At 43.5% G+C, this 14781-nt stretch overlaps 1 protein-coding gene and 1 long non-coding RNA gene across 2 annotated transcripts in view; both read left to right on the top strand.

Moving 5' to 3' along the window:
* The window catches only part of SLC25A20 (solute carrier family 25 member 20), a 13374-nt gene extending 9234 nt beyond the window's left edge, over window positions 1-4140 (top strand). The window contains exons 8-10 of the mRNA XM_025199044.1: window positions 464-619; window positions 2202-2326; window positions 2906-4140. Coding sequence (XP_025054829.1) covers window positions 464-619; window positions 2202-2326; window positions 2906-2968 — 344 coding nt within the window. The 3' untranslated portion in view covers window positions 2969-4140. The remainder of the gene's footprint in view (window positions 1-463; window positions 620-2201; window positions 2327-2905) is intronic.
* Window positions 4141-4393: 253 nt separating this feature from the next.
* On the top strand, window positions 4394-13477 carry LOC112549582. Its single transcript, XR_003093062.1, has 2 exons — window positions 4394-7631; window positions 10705-13477. It is a non-coding gene; the product is annotated as an uncharacterized LOC112549582 (long non-coding RNA).
* Window positions 13478-14781: the final 1304 nt, after the last annotated feature.

Genomic DNA, 14781 nt, shown 5'->3' with positions numbered 1-14781 from the left:
CCCTGAGGAAAAGAGGTTAGTGGAATCTTAAATTAGCACGTCCCTGACTTCCCTAGACACTGCAGATCAGTCTCTCCAGCTAAGTGAGGGGTTAGAGCAACATGACCAAAATGGCCAGAGGAATATCTTTTACTATTTCTCTCTTTTTAAGCTGACTCATCTTGCTCTAGGGTTCTACTGAGAGTTACATAGGATGTGAAGTTGTTTCTCCCAGTTCCTGCCCTCTTCCCTTACTGATACCACTAGGAAGTATTTACTGTTGGGCATGCTCCTGTCCCACAAGGTGCCTTTTAGGCAGTCCTTGTGTGCGTGTGCTGCTGGTGTGTCCTTTTCTGTGGAGACAGCACATTCTGATCACAGGTGTACTGCTCTCTGAATTCCTGCCCAACCAAGATGTGCTTTCAGTCTGAGTTTGTAGCACTATGATGTTTTCTCCAGCTCAGGCAAGCTGTGCTGCTGTTCTTCCACTATGTAAAACCAGACATGTTTTGTATTCAATGTTCCTGCAGTGTCAGTGACCTCAGTGTGCCCCGGGTTCTCTTCGCTGGAGGCATGGCAGGGATCTTCAACTGGGCTGTTGCCATTCCTCCGGATGTGCTGAAATCCCGCTTCCAGACTGGTGAGCAAGGTGTCAGCTGCACGCAAGGTTTCTTTGCTGTGAGGGGGTGGGCAGTGTGATGCAGCCTTCTGGCTGGGCATCCTTTTAGGTGGGAGGCAGTGTGGTGAAGTAGAGAACCAGACTGGGACTTGGTGGGGGGGCGGGTTCTGTTTTCAGCTCTGCCACTTGCCTGCCCAGTGATCTTGGTTAAATTGGTTTAGCCTCTTTGCCCCAGCTCCTCATCTGTGAACTGGGGATCATAATACCAACCTCCTTTGTATGGCACTTTTGAGAGCTGAGGAGGAAAAGTGCTGCATAAGAACTATGTATAACCACTGTTTATTATAACTGCAGCCCAGTGAAAGCATTTGATCATTTCATTTCAGACATGATTGCCTCAGTTCAGGCAGGTGGTATCTAAAATAAAATGCAAGCGGAGCAGGCAGCCCAGCAGCTGTGTGCCTTGCCCAATCCACTGTTTTATCTGACTGACAAACTTGAAGGTGTTCCTAAAATGTGTGGAGCCTGCACACCCTGCTGACCCTCCTTCTGTAGCAGGGTCAACCTGAGTCTCCTGGGAGAATGCTGAAGCCCAGGCACCTTGAATATCAGCCATACTTTCAAGGGTTTCAAAGGCCCAGTACTCCTCCCAAAGACTGTCCCCATACAACAGCCTTGCAGCAAGGCTAGCATCAGTCTCTGCCCCACCCCGGAAAAGACCTCAGCATTTTTCTGTAATGTGCTGATGACAGAGGCAGAGCTCCTGTCCCAATGTGACCAGTGGGGGTTGCTGGTGCAGAAAAATCTTCCTCTTTTCCCTCCTCAACTTTGTTTCTGTAATGCTCACACCGTACAAGGAAACGGTGAATGGGCTACAGGAGAATATCACACCTCTGTTCCACTGAGCTGCTCACCAAAACTTCCTGATGGGTAATATGGTCTACTTGTGACCCCTGTGAATTAGTGGCTTGAAGCAGCTGGTAAGGATAATTACTAGTATTGATTTCCAATGTGAGATGACAGACAAATGTTTCCTTATCTAGTCATGTTCTTTAAACACATTGTGGAGCTAGAGGTTTTCATGAGAAAGTGGTTGCCATTCCTGGCTTTCCTGTATGAGAGGATCACTTCATTTTAGAGTAAACCAGTTTTGTTTCATGCAGACCAGCTTTACTGATCTTCCTCCCTCCTCCTCCTTCCCAGCAGCTGCTGCTGGCTGTAACCACCAGTGGCCATGCTTGATTGGAGATTGTGGCCTTCTATTTCTAGGATAAGTTCCTCCTTTTTTCTTTTTTTTTGTTTCCTCCCAGGGGTTCCAGTTATGTAAATCCTTTGTGGATGAGCAAATGGCTTCTGTTCAGCTGGTCTCTGCTCTTTTTTGTCAGTTACTGTCTGAAAAGTCTTAAGATGCTTTGAAATAATTTTGGCTTAGATAATCATACTTCTTGTAAATGATGTTACTGCACTTCGGTGTACGGAGTCACTTAAATACTGTGCAGTAATCTAAGCCTAGATGATGAAGGTTTGGAGGCTCAGCCTGTTGCATCTGCTACATCTTCAGTGTCCACAAATCTTAGCAAGTGTGTTCTGCCTCCCCTAACAGCTCCTCCAGGAAAATATCCCAATGGCTTCAGAGATGTGTTGAGGGAGCTTATCCGAGAGGAAGGTGTGTCCTCCCTGTATAAAGGGTTCACAGCTGTTATGATCAGGGCCTTTCCAGCTAATGCGGTAAGTAAACTGCAGGGTCTTGGGGGCTGCTGGGAGCTGGCCACTTGCAGGCTATCTAGTGATTACAGAACAAATGGCTAAGTGTAGCAGCTTGGAATGATTGTATGTTGGCTGTTCTGGGAAATCTTTGCAAGCTCTGAAACACTAGTTCTGGTCCCTGTAGTTAGGGAACCAGAATGGGCCTGTAAAGTCACATTAGCAGAAATCGGATTATTGGCTTTGCCCTAAACTCCTGTTTGTGTTGGCTTGTTCTAATGGTGCTGTGTATGTAGGAACATGTTTGCTGGCTTTCTTCTCTTGAGGGCATAGGAGCATGTGAACAGATTGTCATGTCCCCCCCGGCCCCCATATCGGTGATCCTGAACCAGACGTAATGACACTGCTGTGTCTGTCCAGCAGAGTGGAGATAAGACTTCTGATGTGCAGTGTCAGCTGTTGGACCCTACCATTTAAAGTGGGAGGAGATTCACTCGTGGTCTGTTGGTCGTACTCCTGAGCTTTTGAAAAGCCGCTTTCCAAACAGCTGTTACTTCAGGTGACTAATGCTCTCATGTTCCTTGTTTCCCATCTCCATTTCAGGCTTGTTTCCTTGGTTTTGAAGTTGCTATGAAGTTGCTGAACTGGGTTTTGCCAGGTCTGTGAAAACAAGGAAGTACCTTCTGGGGATTGCTGAGACAGAAAGAAGAGTGCAGCACTGAGCTGCATCACTGGAATAAAATGAATAATGAATTGAGAAGCTCTAGGAATTACCACTTTTCTAATACCTTACCTAATGCCTTACTTACTTACCCTCAGGACGGTGTGATATGTGCCATTCAGAAACTTAAGCCATAACTCTGATGGAGAGAGCTCAAAAAGAGTTGGAGGTGTGAAAACACCTTGCACCTGAGCCAAACATATCATAGCAGTAATGCTGCTAATTGACAGCTCTCATGTTACACTTCTCTTATGTACTTCCTCATGGAAGCAGGAGATATTTTTAAGTTTTGATTCTTTGTTTACTGAAGAAACATTCAGCTGTTGTTGGTGAAAAACTTGAGATCACAATTATTAGCCAAAGTCCACTTAATTTTCAGGATCTAGCATAACACCCAATTGCACATGTCAATATGAGGCACTATTTTACATTGGCTGTAGATACAGTCTTTTCCTGTTGCCTTGATGTATTGAAGCCACAGCTGTTAGCATGTTGACAGTGGTTTTAATTTTATGTACATGCAATAGGAGAATATAGAACTGAGCAGGCTTGTGTCCAGAAGCTACAAATTCTGGGTGATAATGAGGGAACTATAAAGCACTGTGAAGGACCTTGCATTGTGACAACCTTGAACAAATTCAAGGCTAAATTGTAGAGCTGAGAGCAAACATGAATTATGCCAAGATTTCTTGGTTAAACCTGTAGGAAGCATTCAACAGAGAGAGATTATCGGATCTAACTGCTCCAAATCCCTTTGGGACTTCATTCCATACTGAAGCCATTCTTGCAGCCTTGGTGTATTTCATATTGCCAAATGATGCATTCTGGGACATGGTTACAGACCCAAGAAGTACCAAGATTTCCAAGTGGGAAATGTGCAGAATTCCCATTCTGGTTTGCCTAGCAGGGATAGTCAGCCACACAGTTGATGTTTAACTTTTTTACTTCTGCTCCTCAACTCAGCTTGAAGAGATTTTGTTGAGCACAATCAAATTTAGAGCTGAGAAATGACTGATATAAGCAAAGGAAGACACTTTCTAATTTGTTCTGGTTGTGATGCAATGATCCTGTGTTAATCAGAACTCAATAAAGTTTACAACTGCTCAGCTAGAATGTGGATTGGTGTTTGTGCATGTTGCATTTTAGCGCACACTTAGTTCTGAGATCTGCAATGGGAAATAGCATGACGTGGCTTGTCCTCGGGTGCTAATTCCTTATCTTCCAGGTACTGCACCCACCATGAGCCACAGAGCAGTACAGAAGGCTTCTGAAATGTGAAGTACAAGAGTCCTATTGGGCACTTCATATCTTCCAGCTTAAAACATTTTTTAAGTATAGAATTAGCTTCTAAAAATGTTTTCACTCTGTGGGAAGCAAATACTCTGCTTCTCACGCGGGGCGGAGGGGTGTTTACTGGTGAGTTTAGTGAAAGAAAGGGTCCCTGCTTTACGTCTCTGTTGAGGTGCCAAGGGAAAGAAGAGTGGTTCTAGGCCAGGCCCATTCCCTATATCCAATTAGTTTAAGGCTTCCTCTGGAGGCTGCCCTGGAGGGATGTGCTCTCAGCTAGGCCCCCTACCTTTGTACCCCACCCCACAAAGGAGTTCAGCTGCATCAGGGTCAACCTTTGGTGTTCCAGAAGCTGATGGAGGGGCTTGCCTGGGTTTTTTTGTTTTGAAGGGTATAGGAAGAGGAGATGGACCCTCTCAGTCCAGTGTGTGAGGAGCTCTGCAGCTCAGGGGCTGGCTTCTGATTCTGCCTCAGCCTCTCTCCTAGCAAAGAACCTTGCTGGCTGCTGCACCTTGGAGAATACCCCTGTTTGTAAGGGAGATTGACACGGTACCCCCGACTGATCTGTGCAGCAGTCTCTCAAAGCTCTGCCTTGTGCTGACTAAGAAGGGAAGTGAGCAGATGGGTACATAAGCACAGAAAGTCCTAAAGGAAATCCCAGGAAGAAATAGTGTCTCTTTACATCTTGCCTTGGAGTCTCTCTCTCTCTCTCCTTTGCCTAATCTTGGTCTACATCAATATCCTGCTTGCTTATTTTACCTGCTTCATTGTGTTCACATGGTAGGCAGCACTTCCCTTGGGCTTGATTATATAGACTAGTCACTAGATGTTTTCCTGCTTTATATTAACTCTTACTTTCCTCTCTACATTTCAATTTCCTCATTTTCACCTTGTCCTGAATTCTTTCTAAACTTCCCATATATAGAAGGAGTTCATTATGACCACTGATTAGACATCATTGCCACCTTGCTCAGTAGGTCCTACCTGAGTCGCCGAAGGCTCATTCTTGTTCTTGGCAATATGTGGGGGAGTCAAGTGCACGCTCCTTCACCTGTTACTTCTTCCTTCCTCTGAAATGCATGGCACTCCCACCATGGATGCCAGCAGATGTCTCCTGCAGCTCAGGAATTAAAATGTGTGGCGTTTCCCTGTAGCCAGCATGGGCTGAATTTAATATATAAGCATTTCTTGCCTCCTGTTGGTCCAGATAGGGTGGGTATGACAAAACTTGCACTTTTCCTATATTCAATTATTTTACTTTGTGGCACTCCAAAGTGCTTGATTTAACGCTGCAGGTGATGCATACAAAGTCAATAAATCTGAGGGATGCTTAAAGAGTAATTAGAAACTCAGTCGATTTGGCCCTGAGATGTGCTAAAAAATAGGAAACAGTAATATTGAAAGAGCCTAGTATGGGACACGCCCAGTCCAGATAGGATCATTGGGAAGGAAAACCGACTCCTACAATACCATTTGACTTGGAACAGATACGTAAATAACTACACACACTACAGCAGTGTTATGCTGTACACCAGAGGCCACTGTACTGCGTTTAGAGTAACATGAGCCCAATACTAAAAACACTGTTGTGCCTCTATGAATTGCACCCATTAGTGAGATGGGGAGTTGCCAGATTACAAAGCAGACATGCCGGGCAGGGTGTTTCTGGTGGCATTAACCTGAGTGGAACTACTGTTCTGTATGTTTGTCAAACACGGCGGGCCTTCAGATGTTGGTAACAATGACAACATTAATCCAAACTTACTATTTTATGTACAACATTAACTTATAGTTAAACCACTCCTTCCCATTAATATTCGGCTCATTCCTCACATATCTACATCTTCTTGTTCAGCTTCACTTTTGCCATTGCCGCTGCATTCCACAGACTCCTATTCTTTCACTACCCTCCTTTTCTTAGGTTGCCCTGTTTGCCACAGTGTTTTTTTCACTAGCACTTTTTTTTGGAGTATCTTCTTGTGCATCTAAAACTTAGATTTCTATTCCATTTTCCTGTGTTTAAAGTCTCCCCTTGTGCAACAGTGATTTTGTAAACTGAACAATTTAAATCAGAATTCCTTCTGGAACAGATTTCTCCCTTCCTGAGCCCTACCCTAAATCTCCCCCATTTCTCTCAGAGTAAAAAAGTCTTGAGGAAATTTGTAGTTTGTTGCTAAACTCTGTTTTTTTCCATTATTAATTATTCCTGTTGACAGGGATGAAACATTACAATGAGATCCGTCGGTCTGCTGGAGGCCTGGGCAGAGGTAATGGCACCCTGGGTGCTCTGTGTGCTGTCAGCATTTCCACAGAGCTGAGATTCAACTACGCTGCAACTAGAGTGCTTCCATGCTGAAATAGGTCGTCTCCTTCAGCCTTTTCAGGCAGCAACCCTTCATTCTGATGTTGTCTCACTTGAATTAAATGATGTGGAAAACAAAGCTAAGTTGCATCTCGTTCTGCGCTTGCAGAGCCATGTGACTCTACCTTTCCCTCACGTTTTCCTGGGGTAACTCCTAGCACAGTGCTGCAATGTTCCAAGTCTATAGCCTTACCTCTTACTGCTCAGATCTTAGATGTCAGATAATTTCCAGGTGCTTTAAAAAGTCAGAGATCCACTTCCCATAGTCTGCCTTGGTTTGCAGGTGGGTTGCTTTGTCCCTGTCATTCCTTCCAGTTTTGGCTGCTCTTGTAGTCAGAGGCCTTCCAGCAGTGTAAGCCTGAAACACTCCTCTTTAGCAAAGGGGTTTTTGTTGTTGTTGTGTTTGTGTTTTGTGGGGAGGGAGGTGTTTAGAGTTTCAGACTCCCTTTGAGGTGCATCTTCTGCAGCCAGGTGCTCTGCATTCTTGGAAAAGGTGAGTAGGTTTTGAGAGGTGGATGGAAGCAAAATAATCTGCTATATCCCTTTAGAGCCCAGGGTTCAGAGTGCCATCTTGTCCTGTCTACTTTAATTTTTCTAAAATTCTACTAATTAGTGAAAATCCAGGTGATGATGCCTCCTTTTGATATTGTATCCTCAAACGTAACATTAATGTACATAAGGGAATGTTCATCCAGGAAGAAACAAGCTGAATATGGCCAAAGGGCTCTGTAGTGTACAAGGTAAGCAAACAGCAAATAAAGTGCCTCTAATACCTATTGCTTCTAGTCATCCTAAGTGCTGCTTTTCACTAGAGAAGCTTGGCCATGCTCCTTTAACAGGTCTGGTTCTCCCTGCAGCTGCCATCACGTGGGACCTGCAGAACACAGGATGAGCAGGCTTGGCAGAACAATTCCAGATTTGCTATTCTGCAGCTGCAAAGGAGCTCTCTCATTGTCACGGTAAGCCACAGCACCCAGCATGGTCCAGGTAGAAAAATACTTGCAGGCAGAATAGAGAATGAATTACGTTAAAAAAGAAAAACGAGAGCAGCTTTTCTCCAAAAAAAACCCCAAAACCAAAAAAACAAAACTAAATAAAACAAGAAGTCCACTCTAACCTGTATCTTCTGTGCTGGGGTTCACACACAAGCAAATAGAAAGACAGAACTTTGCTATATATCTTGCTGTTTTATTGATCTACTTGTGTTCAGCCCATTAAATACAGCTCTCAATGGCTGTGGGGAATAAGAGGGACATAATGCAAAAAGGGATCTGATTGGCTGAAGCCAGGTGGAGTGGTTGCTTTAATTATTCATAACAATTTTTGCAGGGATGTAGACTAAGTAACCTCGGAGGCCTTTGCAGCCTCAAGATGTGTTAAAACCACATTCTGACAGAGTTTGTAGCAGCTATCGGCTAGAAAGCCCGGTCATCTCTAACAGGGTTGAAGAAACAAGGCAGCAGAGTCAGGGAGGGAGATCTATTGTGACCAACCATTTATTTTGCTTTCTAATTCCCTATTAGCTGCAAATAAACCATCAAGGAGTTTCTGCTGCTCCCATACATGTGGAAAGAATTACAATAATGTTTGAATAACTGCAAAGAGCTCAGAAACTGCCAGGCTTGGATATAAACAGCTTTGTGGTAAATGTCACAGACTTATGAGCATGTAGGTTTGAGATTTGGGATTTGCAGTGCAGTGGTGTTTACAGGCCTGTCATAAATCAGGACTTCATTGTACTCAGAGCCAGACAAACATAGAACAAAAATCCAATCTCTGCCCCTTGGTACTGCTACTTAGGCTAAGAATGAGAAAAGAGACCACAGAAATATGACCTACAGAGAAGTCCAAGGTAAGCAGGAAAGGCTGAAAAAAACTAGGTGTCTGCAGTTTGGAGAAAAGGACAATGAGAGGGAATGTGATCTGTTTTTAAATATTCAGAAGACTTGTCACGGTGGAAAAATACTCTCTTCCCCTGTGACGTTAGGCAGAACACATTGTGATATATTTAACCTGCAGCAAGGAAGATTTAGAACAAATCTCTGGAAAAACTTCCTGCCTGTAAGAGCAGGACAACAGTGCAGCAAGTGGCCTACGGAAGCTGTGGGATCAACTTCACTGGAGGTTTTCTGGAACAGGCTGGATAGGCACCTGAGATGGTTTAGGAAGAGTGAATGCAGTGTCTGTGCAAGGGGTTGGACCAGGTGAACTCTGAAATCCTCTTCCAATGCTATGAGTCTATTTTTCAATTCTGTGGACAGACGTACTGATTGGCAGCATCTCAGCATGGCTGCTGCCTTTCATGAGTTTTCCTGGATCTCCTTCTGTGTGAGGGACAGCAGGAAAAAAGCACCAAGATGCCTGTTAAAAAATGTAATAAGTGGGTCTTTAAGGCTGACAACATTGGCAGGATGAACATCAAGATCATATAAGAGAGAATCAGCTAGGGACAGGCAGAGAAGGAGCTGGCAAGCAAAGACAATAAGTTTGCATTTGATTCAGTGGAGAAGAGGAAGCTGGGGGAGAGGGTCATAGTCAAAGTGACAAGCCAGGCAAATTATCTTCATCACAGAGCTTTGAATGCACATGAATGTGGACACAAAGGAAAGGCTGGATCATGAGTTGGGCAGTCTGGAGGTGAAGAGTTCGAATTAATTAAGGCAACAGGCTGCTATTAGCCATGACATCTCAGTATCCTTTTAAGACAGCAAGCTGATTCAGAAATTATCAAAACCTCAAATAAATGATACAGTGTTACAAGGAAAAAGCAGTGTGTGTCAAAATGCAAATGAGTGCTGTGCTAAGAGCCATGGATCATGGTCTAGGTCACAGCCTGTCTAGGAGCTTTTGTCTGTACAGTGACTACTAGCACAATGGGGCCTGGATTCCAAGGCTACAGACAGTCAATATTTTGCTGGAAGTGCAGTAACTCTGCTAGATGAGAGCAGGGAAGAAATAAAGGCAATGCTTGACTTTCACATACTTCTAGGTTAAGCAAGACATGTGTGGAGGCATGTTCCCCTAGTACATGACTTACAGCAGTCAGGGTGCCCCTGGATTACAGAACTGCTACCCCCTTAAGGCTGGCTGTGTTCATCTCTAGAGTCAACTATAAAGCTCTCTATCCAGTGCTACCCAGATTTAATTTGTTTCCTGCAGAAGACAGAGACTTTTACAGCAAACAAATTAGGGTGGCCATTACAGAGGACAGTCCGGTTGTCCTCTGTCCTCTATTGATATGAAACCGGTTGCCTTTATGTCCTCTATTGTTCTCTTCAAGAAAAATAGAGGACATAAAGGTGTCCAGTTTCATATCAATAGAGGACAGAGTAGCAAAAAACAGAATGTCCTCTATGATGGCCACCCTAGAACAAATACTTAGAATATGTTTAGGACCTCTGAGGCAACAGGTAAAGAAAAGGAACCTCGAATTCAAGAGAGAGAATTTATTCAAGAGCCATCTGCAACAGAAAAGAGGCTTCCTTTTACTTGAATCCTAAGAGAAAAACATTTTTGTGCAGCAAGAGCAGCTATATTGGGAAATTACCCATCTCCTTGCCTACATTTTTGGGGCTTCCTGAGTGCCTGCCTTCTTCTGGAAGTTCTCTCCAAGTGCTCTGGATAACAGCTACCTATGAGCCAGATTGTGGGGCTCTTTCTTGATGTCAGGGGGCAGTTATGTAAACAGCTTCTCTGAAGTCCATGGTGTTATTGGGTCGGTGCTTGACCACCACTGTGGGTAACGGAACTATCTTCTATGGCCTTCTGAAAGCTCACTGGCCTCTTCTTACCAAGTTCCTCATACCAGTGGGGCTTGGTTGCTGGATTGCTTGTAGCTACCGGAGCAGGTGGCTGCATCCCCTGTAGTGTTTGCAGACAAATCTATCAGTGTAAAACAAGATTTTAATCCCTCCATATGAGGTGCACTGTTTTATCTTAATAATGACACACAAGACTGCCTCCTTTCACAGCCACATCGTGTAACAAACAGCATGCATTCCAAACCTTTGTGAAGCTGTCATTTGTTTGCAGGTTCTGATTGTGTAAACCAGATGAGTGATGGCCCAGCACCTGTTCCATGCAGCTAATCCCCACCCTCTTGGGCTGACATTGTCTTTGCCTGCAGTGTTATCTTAATATGTTAAATGGTAAGCTTCTCTAGGGGGGACCTTTTCTTATCCGCTGCCTTCTAGGCACGCCATGCGCAGCAGTCACGCTCAGTGAGGATGGTGTGAACGCACCCTCCCGTCTCATTATTCCTTTTACCTTTGCTCATTTAAGGCTCTCTGTTCGAGAACAGAGCCGTCCTGCTTTTCAAGGGGCAGCTGCTTTTACAAAATTCAATCCGACAGCGTCTGCCCTCCCAGGTGTCACCATGGTAACACAACCCAGGGGGAAACTCAGATGTGTTGCTTAGCAACGTGATGCTCTTGACTGCAGCTGCTGCTTCAGTTCATTGAAATGATGGAGAATTGGGATTTGTTGGAATCTGTTCTCTGTGGCATGAGATGTCAGGAGTGGATGGAGGGAGACGAGAAGGAGCAGGGCAGAGAGAGAAATAAATAAAGATGTATAAATGTTTAACCATCATTACGCAGTGGTTTGGAATGAAAGCCCCTGGCTGGCTGCTACTACAGCTACGCTGCATCCACAGTAAAGTCTATTCTGAATGAGTTCCCACTGTGCATCCTGCCCCATTCATGTGGTATGTTTTACAGTTGAGTTGAATGCAGAGATGCTCCAGGCTGGACGTGTAGTATTGGCGTTTTTGCGCTCTCAGGATTTCATGAGAGATTCAACAGCCTCTTTCAACACAGAATCACTTATAGTTGGGCTACTTTTAATAAGCATTTCAATTAACGTGAAGCCAGTGAAAGGAGGGTATTTGACAGCCAGAGAGAGGCATGACTGCTCCTGACCCAACAGAACAAATGGAGAAAACTTGTACAGGTTACCTGTTTTGTTTCATTTTTTTTTAATAGAAATAGGGCAAGACTGATTTCCTCTTTTTTTCTAGCAGAAGGGTTTTCCCTGCTTCTCCTTAGTGAAGCCTGAAATGTCCTTTCATTTTTCTTGTTATTTGCATTCTGGTAGTGCCTACAAGGCAACCAAGATTGCAGCCCGTTGTACAAATGAGAGTACTAGATATTCACTACAACATTTCTAGTCTGCAGAGAAAACAAACAGAGTTTTGGAAAGCAATGGAGCATGGAAGCAGAGTCAAAACAGTGATGGCTCTTATGCCTCCAGAGGAGGACCATGGGCTCGTTCCTGCACAGTTGGCTTCATCTGTGTCTTATCGCAGCCCATTCACCAAGACTGCAGTACCTGAGGAGGCACCTCCTTCCCTTAGCTTCTACCAGCTAGAATTTGTCTGGACCTCAGAGCTGGCTCTGCCCCAGGGCCTCACATGCCTCAAAGTAGAGGGCTGCCCTGACAGGGGTGTTATCTGCTCTACAGCTGGATTATGGAGATGACACATCATAACTAACATCTTCATGAGTGATAGAGACAGCATGATATCTTCTCAATGACACTTGACAGATGCCCAGAAGAGTTCCTGTTGGGTATTGCAAGGCGTTCCATCCCCACAGAGTCTAAACACCGCATCTTTGTAGTGTACCCCAGCCTCACAGGAGTGGGAAGCTGGAAGCAAAGTCCAAATGAATACATATGGAAGCTTAAAAAACAGACCAATGGCTCTAGGATCTGTTGGACTTGAAAGGGATACAGTTTAGAATAGAAGCCAGAGAGAAGATTTACCTGCCAAACTTACAAAAATCAGTTACAGACATAACTACGAATAAAATATTCTGACTCTTTTCAGAGGATAGACTCTCTCACCGTTTACAACATTTTATGTAAATATTATGAGAAAAACAGGTTTCACAAGTTTTGGTAAAAGCATTTGCTGATGAGTACTTTTGAAAACAGAGACTGCTTGAGATGCTTCAACATAGAGAGGTTTTTTTTGGATTGTAGGTCTGACAAGGCAGGGATTTTATTTTTTCTGTTATAAAAGTGTTCAGCACAGTGGACCCCCAGTCCTAACTGTGGCACCATTGGGCAACGCCACAGTATAAACATTTACTGAGCTAGAAGGAAGTGCTGCTAAGGGTAGGTTGCTATAGAACAAAGTGAACAATAGCGATAGGATTAAACAGTTGTCTGAGCTCAGTATTTTCTACCAGCTAAACAATTCCTTTTGCAGTAATTTGGAATTTCAGTCATGTTATTTCAGGCTAACTATGTAAATGACTGTTTTATTTCAAAAAACAAAAGTAAAGAAAAAAACCTTTTTTACTTACACAGCTTTAATGGTATAAAGGAGCGTAACAAAAAGTCACCTTAATTGGAATGCATGCTCATTTATTAATCAAAGAAAGGACTCGTACATTAAAAACTACTGAAACGCTTGACATTTGATACCTCAGAAATGCTGTACAGAATCAACACTAGAAAGAAATGCATTTGACTCATAACCAAATGCATGCTTCAACGAATGATACACAGAACTTGAAAGTAGCTTGTAGGCATCCACACAGTAATTTTAATATATGAATGTAGGGTGACAGCTGTGAATGACAAGCAGCACAACCTTTTCAGGCATTCTGGAGACCAAGAAACACTATTTGTTAGCACACTGAGGTATGATCACAGAAATCCCAAGATGCCAAGTGCAACTGAGTTCAAGTTTTCTTACTGTCTTCCCTTCCTACTATTATGCTGTCCTATTGTAACCAATAAAAGTATATAGTATTTATGGAAGAACCTTAAAGGTTTGGAAATAAACATTGCACACGCACACCTGTCTGAAGTCTCAGGTTCTTTTTGCATGGACACTAGATGTCAATGGAGAGACGCATCAAAACGGCCGTGCAAATGATTGTGCAACTGCATTCTTTCAGACTAGGTGTTTCCCTCACTTTCATAAAGTGACTAGTACTGGTGGAAGGTGCTGGGGTGAAGGCCTGAGAGATGGAAGTCACTTAATAGTTCTCAGTAAAGGCACCAACCAGGCAACAAGCTCTCAGTACCAAAATGATTTCTCTCTTAATGGGATGGACAACCCCCATGGTGATGTGGAAGGATGTTCCAGTCCTGACAACAAAGAATCTAAAATTTGTGATTAAGTTCATGACATGGCCAGCTGTATCACTGGCAAATTAAATTAGACCTTTTGCTCATTTCACATAAGCCTCCAAATAGCAGCCAGATACAAATGATGTTTATGCATTATGGACCTAAGCTGGATTGGATGAAGTAACCTAGAGGTTCCACATTCAATTACTAGTCTCATGAACTATGCAGTTCTCTCCTTTTTTTTTTTTTTTTTTTAAATATATGCTGAAGCACAGCATGTGATGAATGGCAGGAAAAAACAACCAGGACCTCTTACTAATTTTCTCTGAAAGGAAATGTCTATAATGCCACTGAAATGAGCTTTAAATTATTGGTAAATTGAACTGCATGCTGTGCAGCTACGAGTTTAATTAAAGCTGATGCTACCAGGTGCAGTAAGTCATGACGGGGTTTTTAAAGTAAAATTTAAAAAAATATTAGGGGTTTGGTGGATGAAGCTCAGTTATTACAGAAGTTTTATGTCTAGAACTTAGAAGCAGTAAGTCAGCTTATGTCAGAACAGAAAAAGGATGGATCAGCAATATGCTGTACACACAGTACAAATTAATATTATAATACGTTCATAAAAACACAGCCTTTACACATGGAGGAGAGGATTAAGAGAGGCCACCAAACTGGCAGAATAGAGGGGGTAAGTGGCAGAGCCAAGGGAAAGGAAACAACACATGTGGATAGGAGATGCCAAAGGCTATGGAGAGGCCACTAATATTTGGAACATATTATGGGCAGCTGTGGGAAGAGAGGAACTGTAGTCAGAAAGGCATGAAGGGGCAGCTGCTTGTTTTTTGTTACTCTACACAGTGAACATGCAGGTAGTTGAGGATATGGGTGATGATGGTCATGGTACAAGGATACATGATAGAGGTGGCAATATTCTGAATTGCAGACAGTAGAAGTACGAGGGGATAAGTTTCATAGTAGCTAGGGTCAGGAGGGACCTGAACAGATCATCTAGCCTGACCCCCT

The sequence above is a fragment of the Alligator sinensis genome, unplaced genomic scaffold, assembly GCF_000455745.1.
Source record: "Alligator sinensis unplaced genomic scaffold, ASM45574v1 scaffold469_1, whole genome shotgun sequence".
Classification (NCBI taxonomy): Eukaryota; Metazoa; Chordata; order Crocodylia; family Alligatoridae; genus Alligator; species Alligator sinensis.
This window is presented reverse-complemented; position numbering and strand designations above follow the sequence as displayed.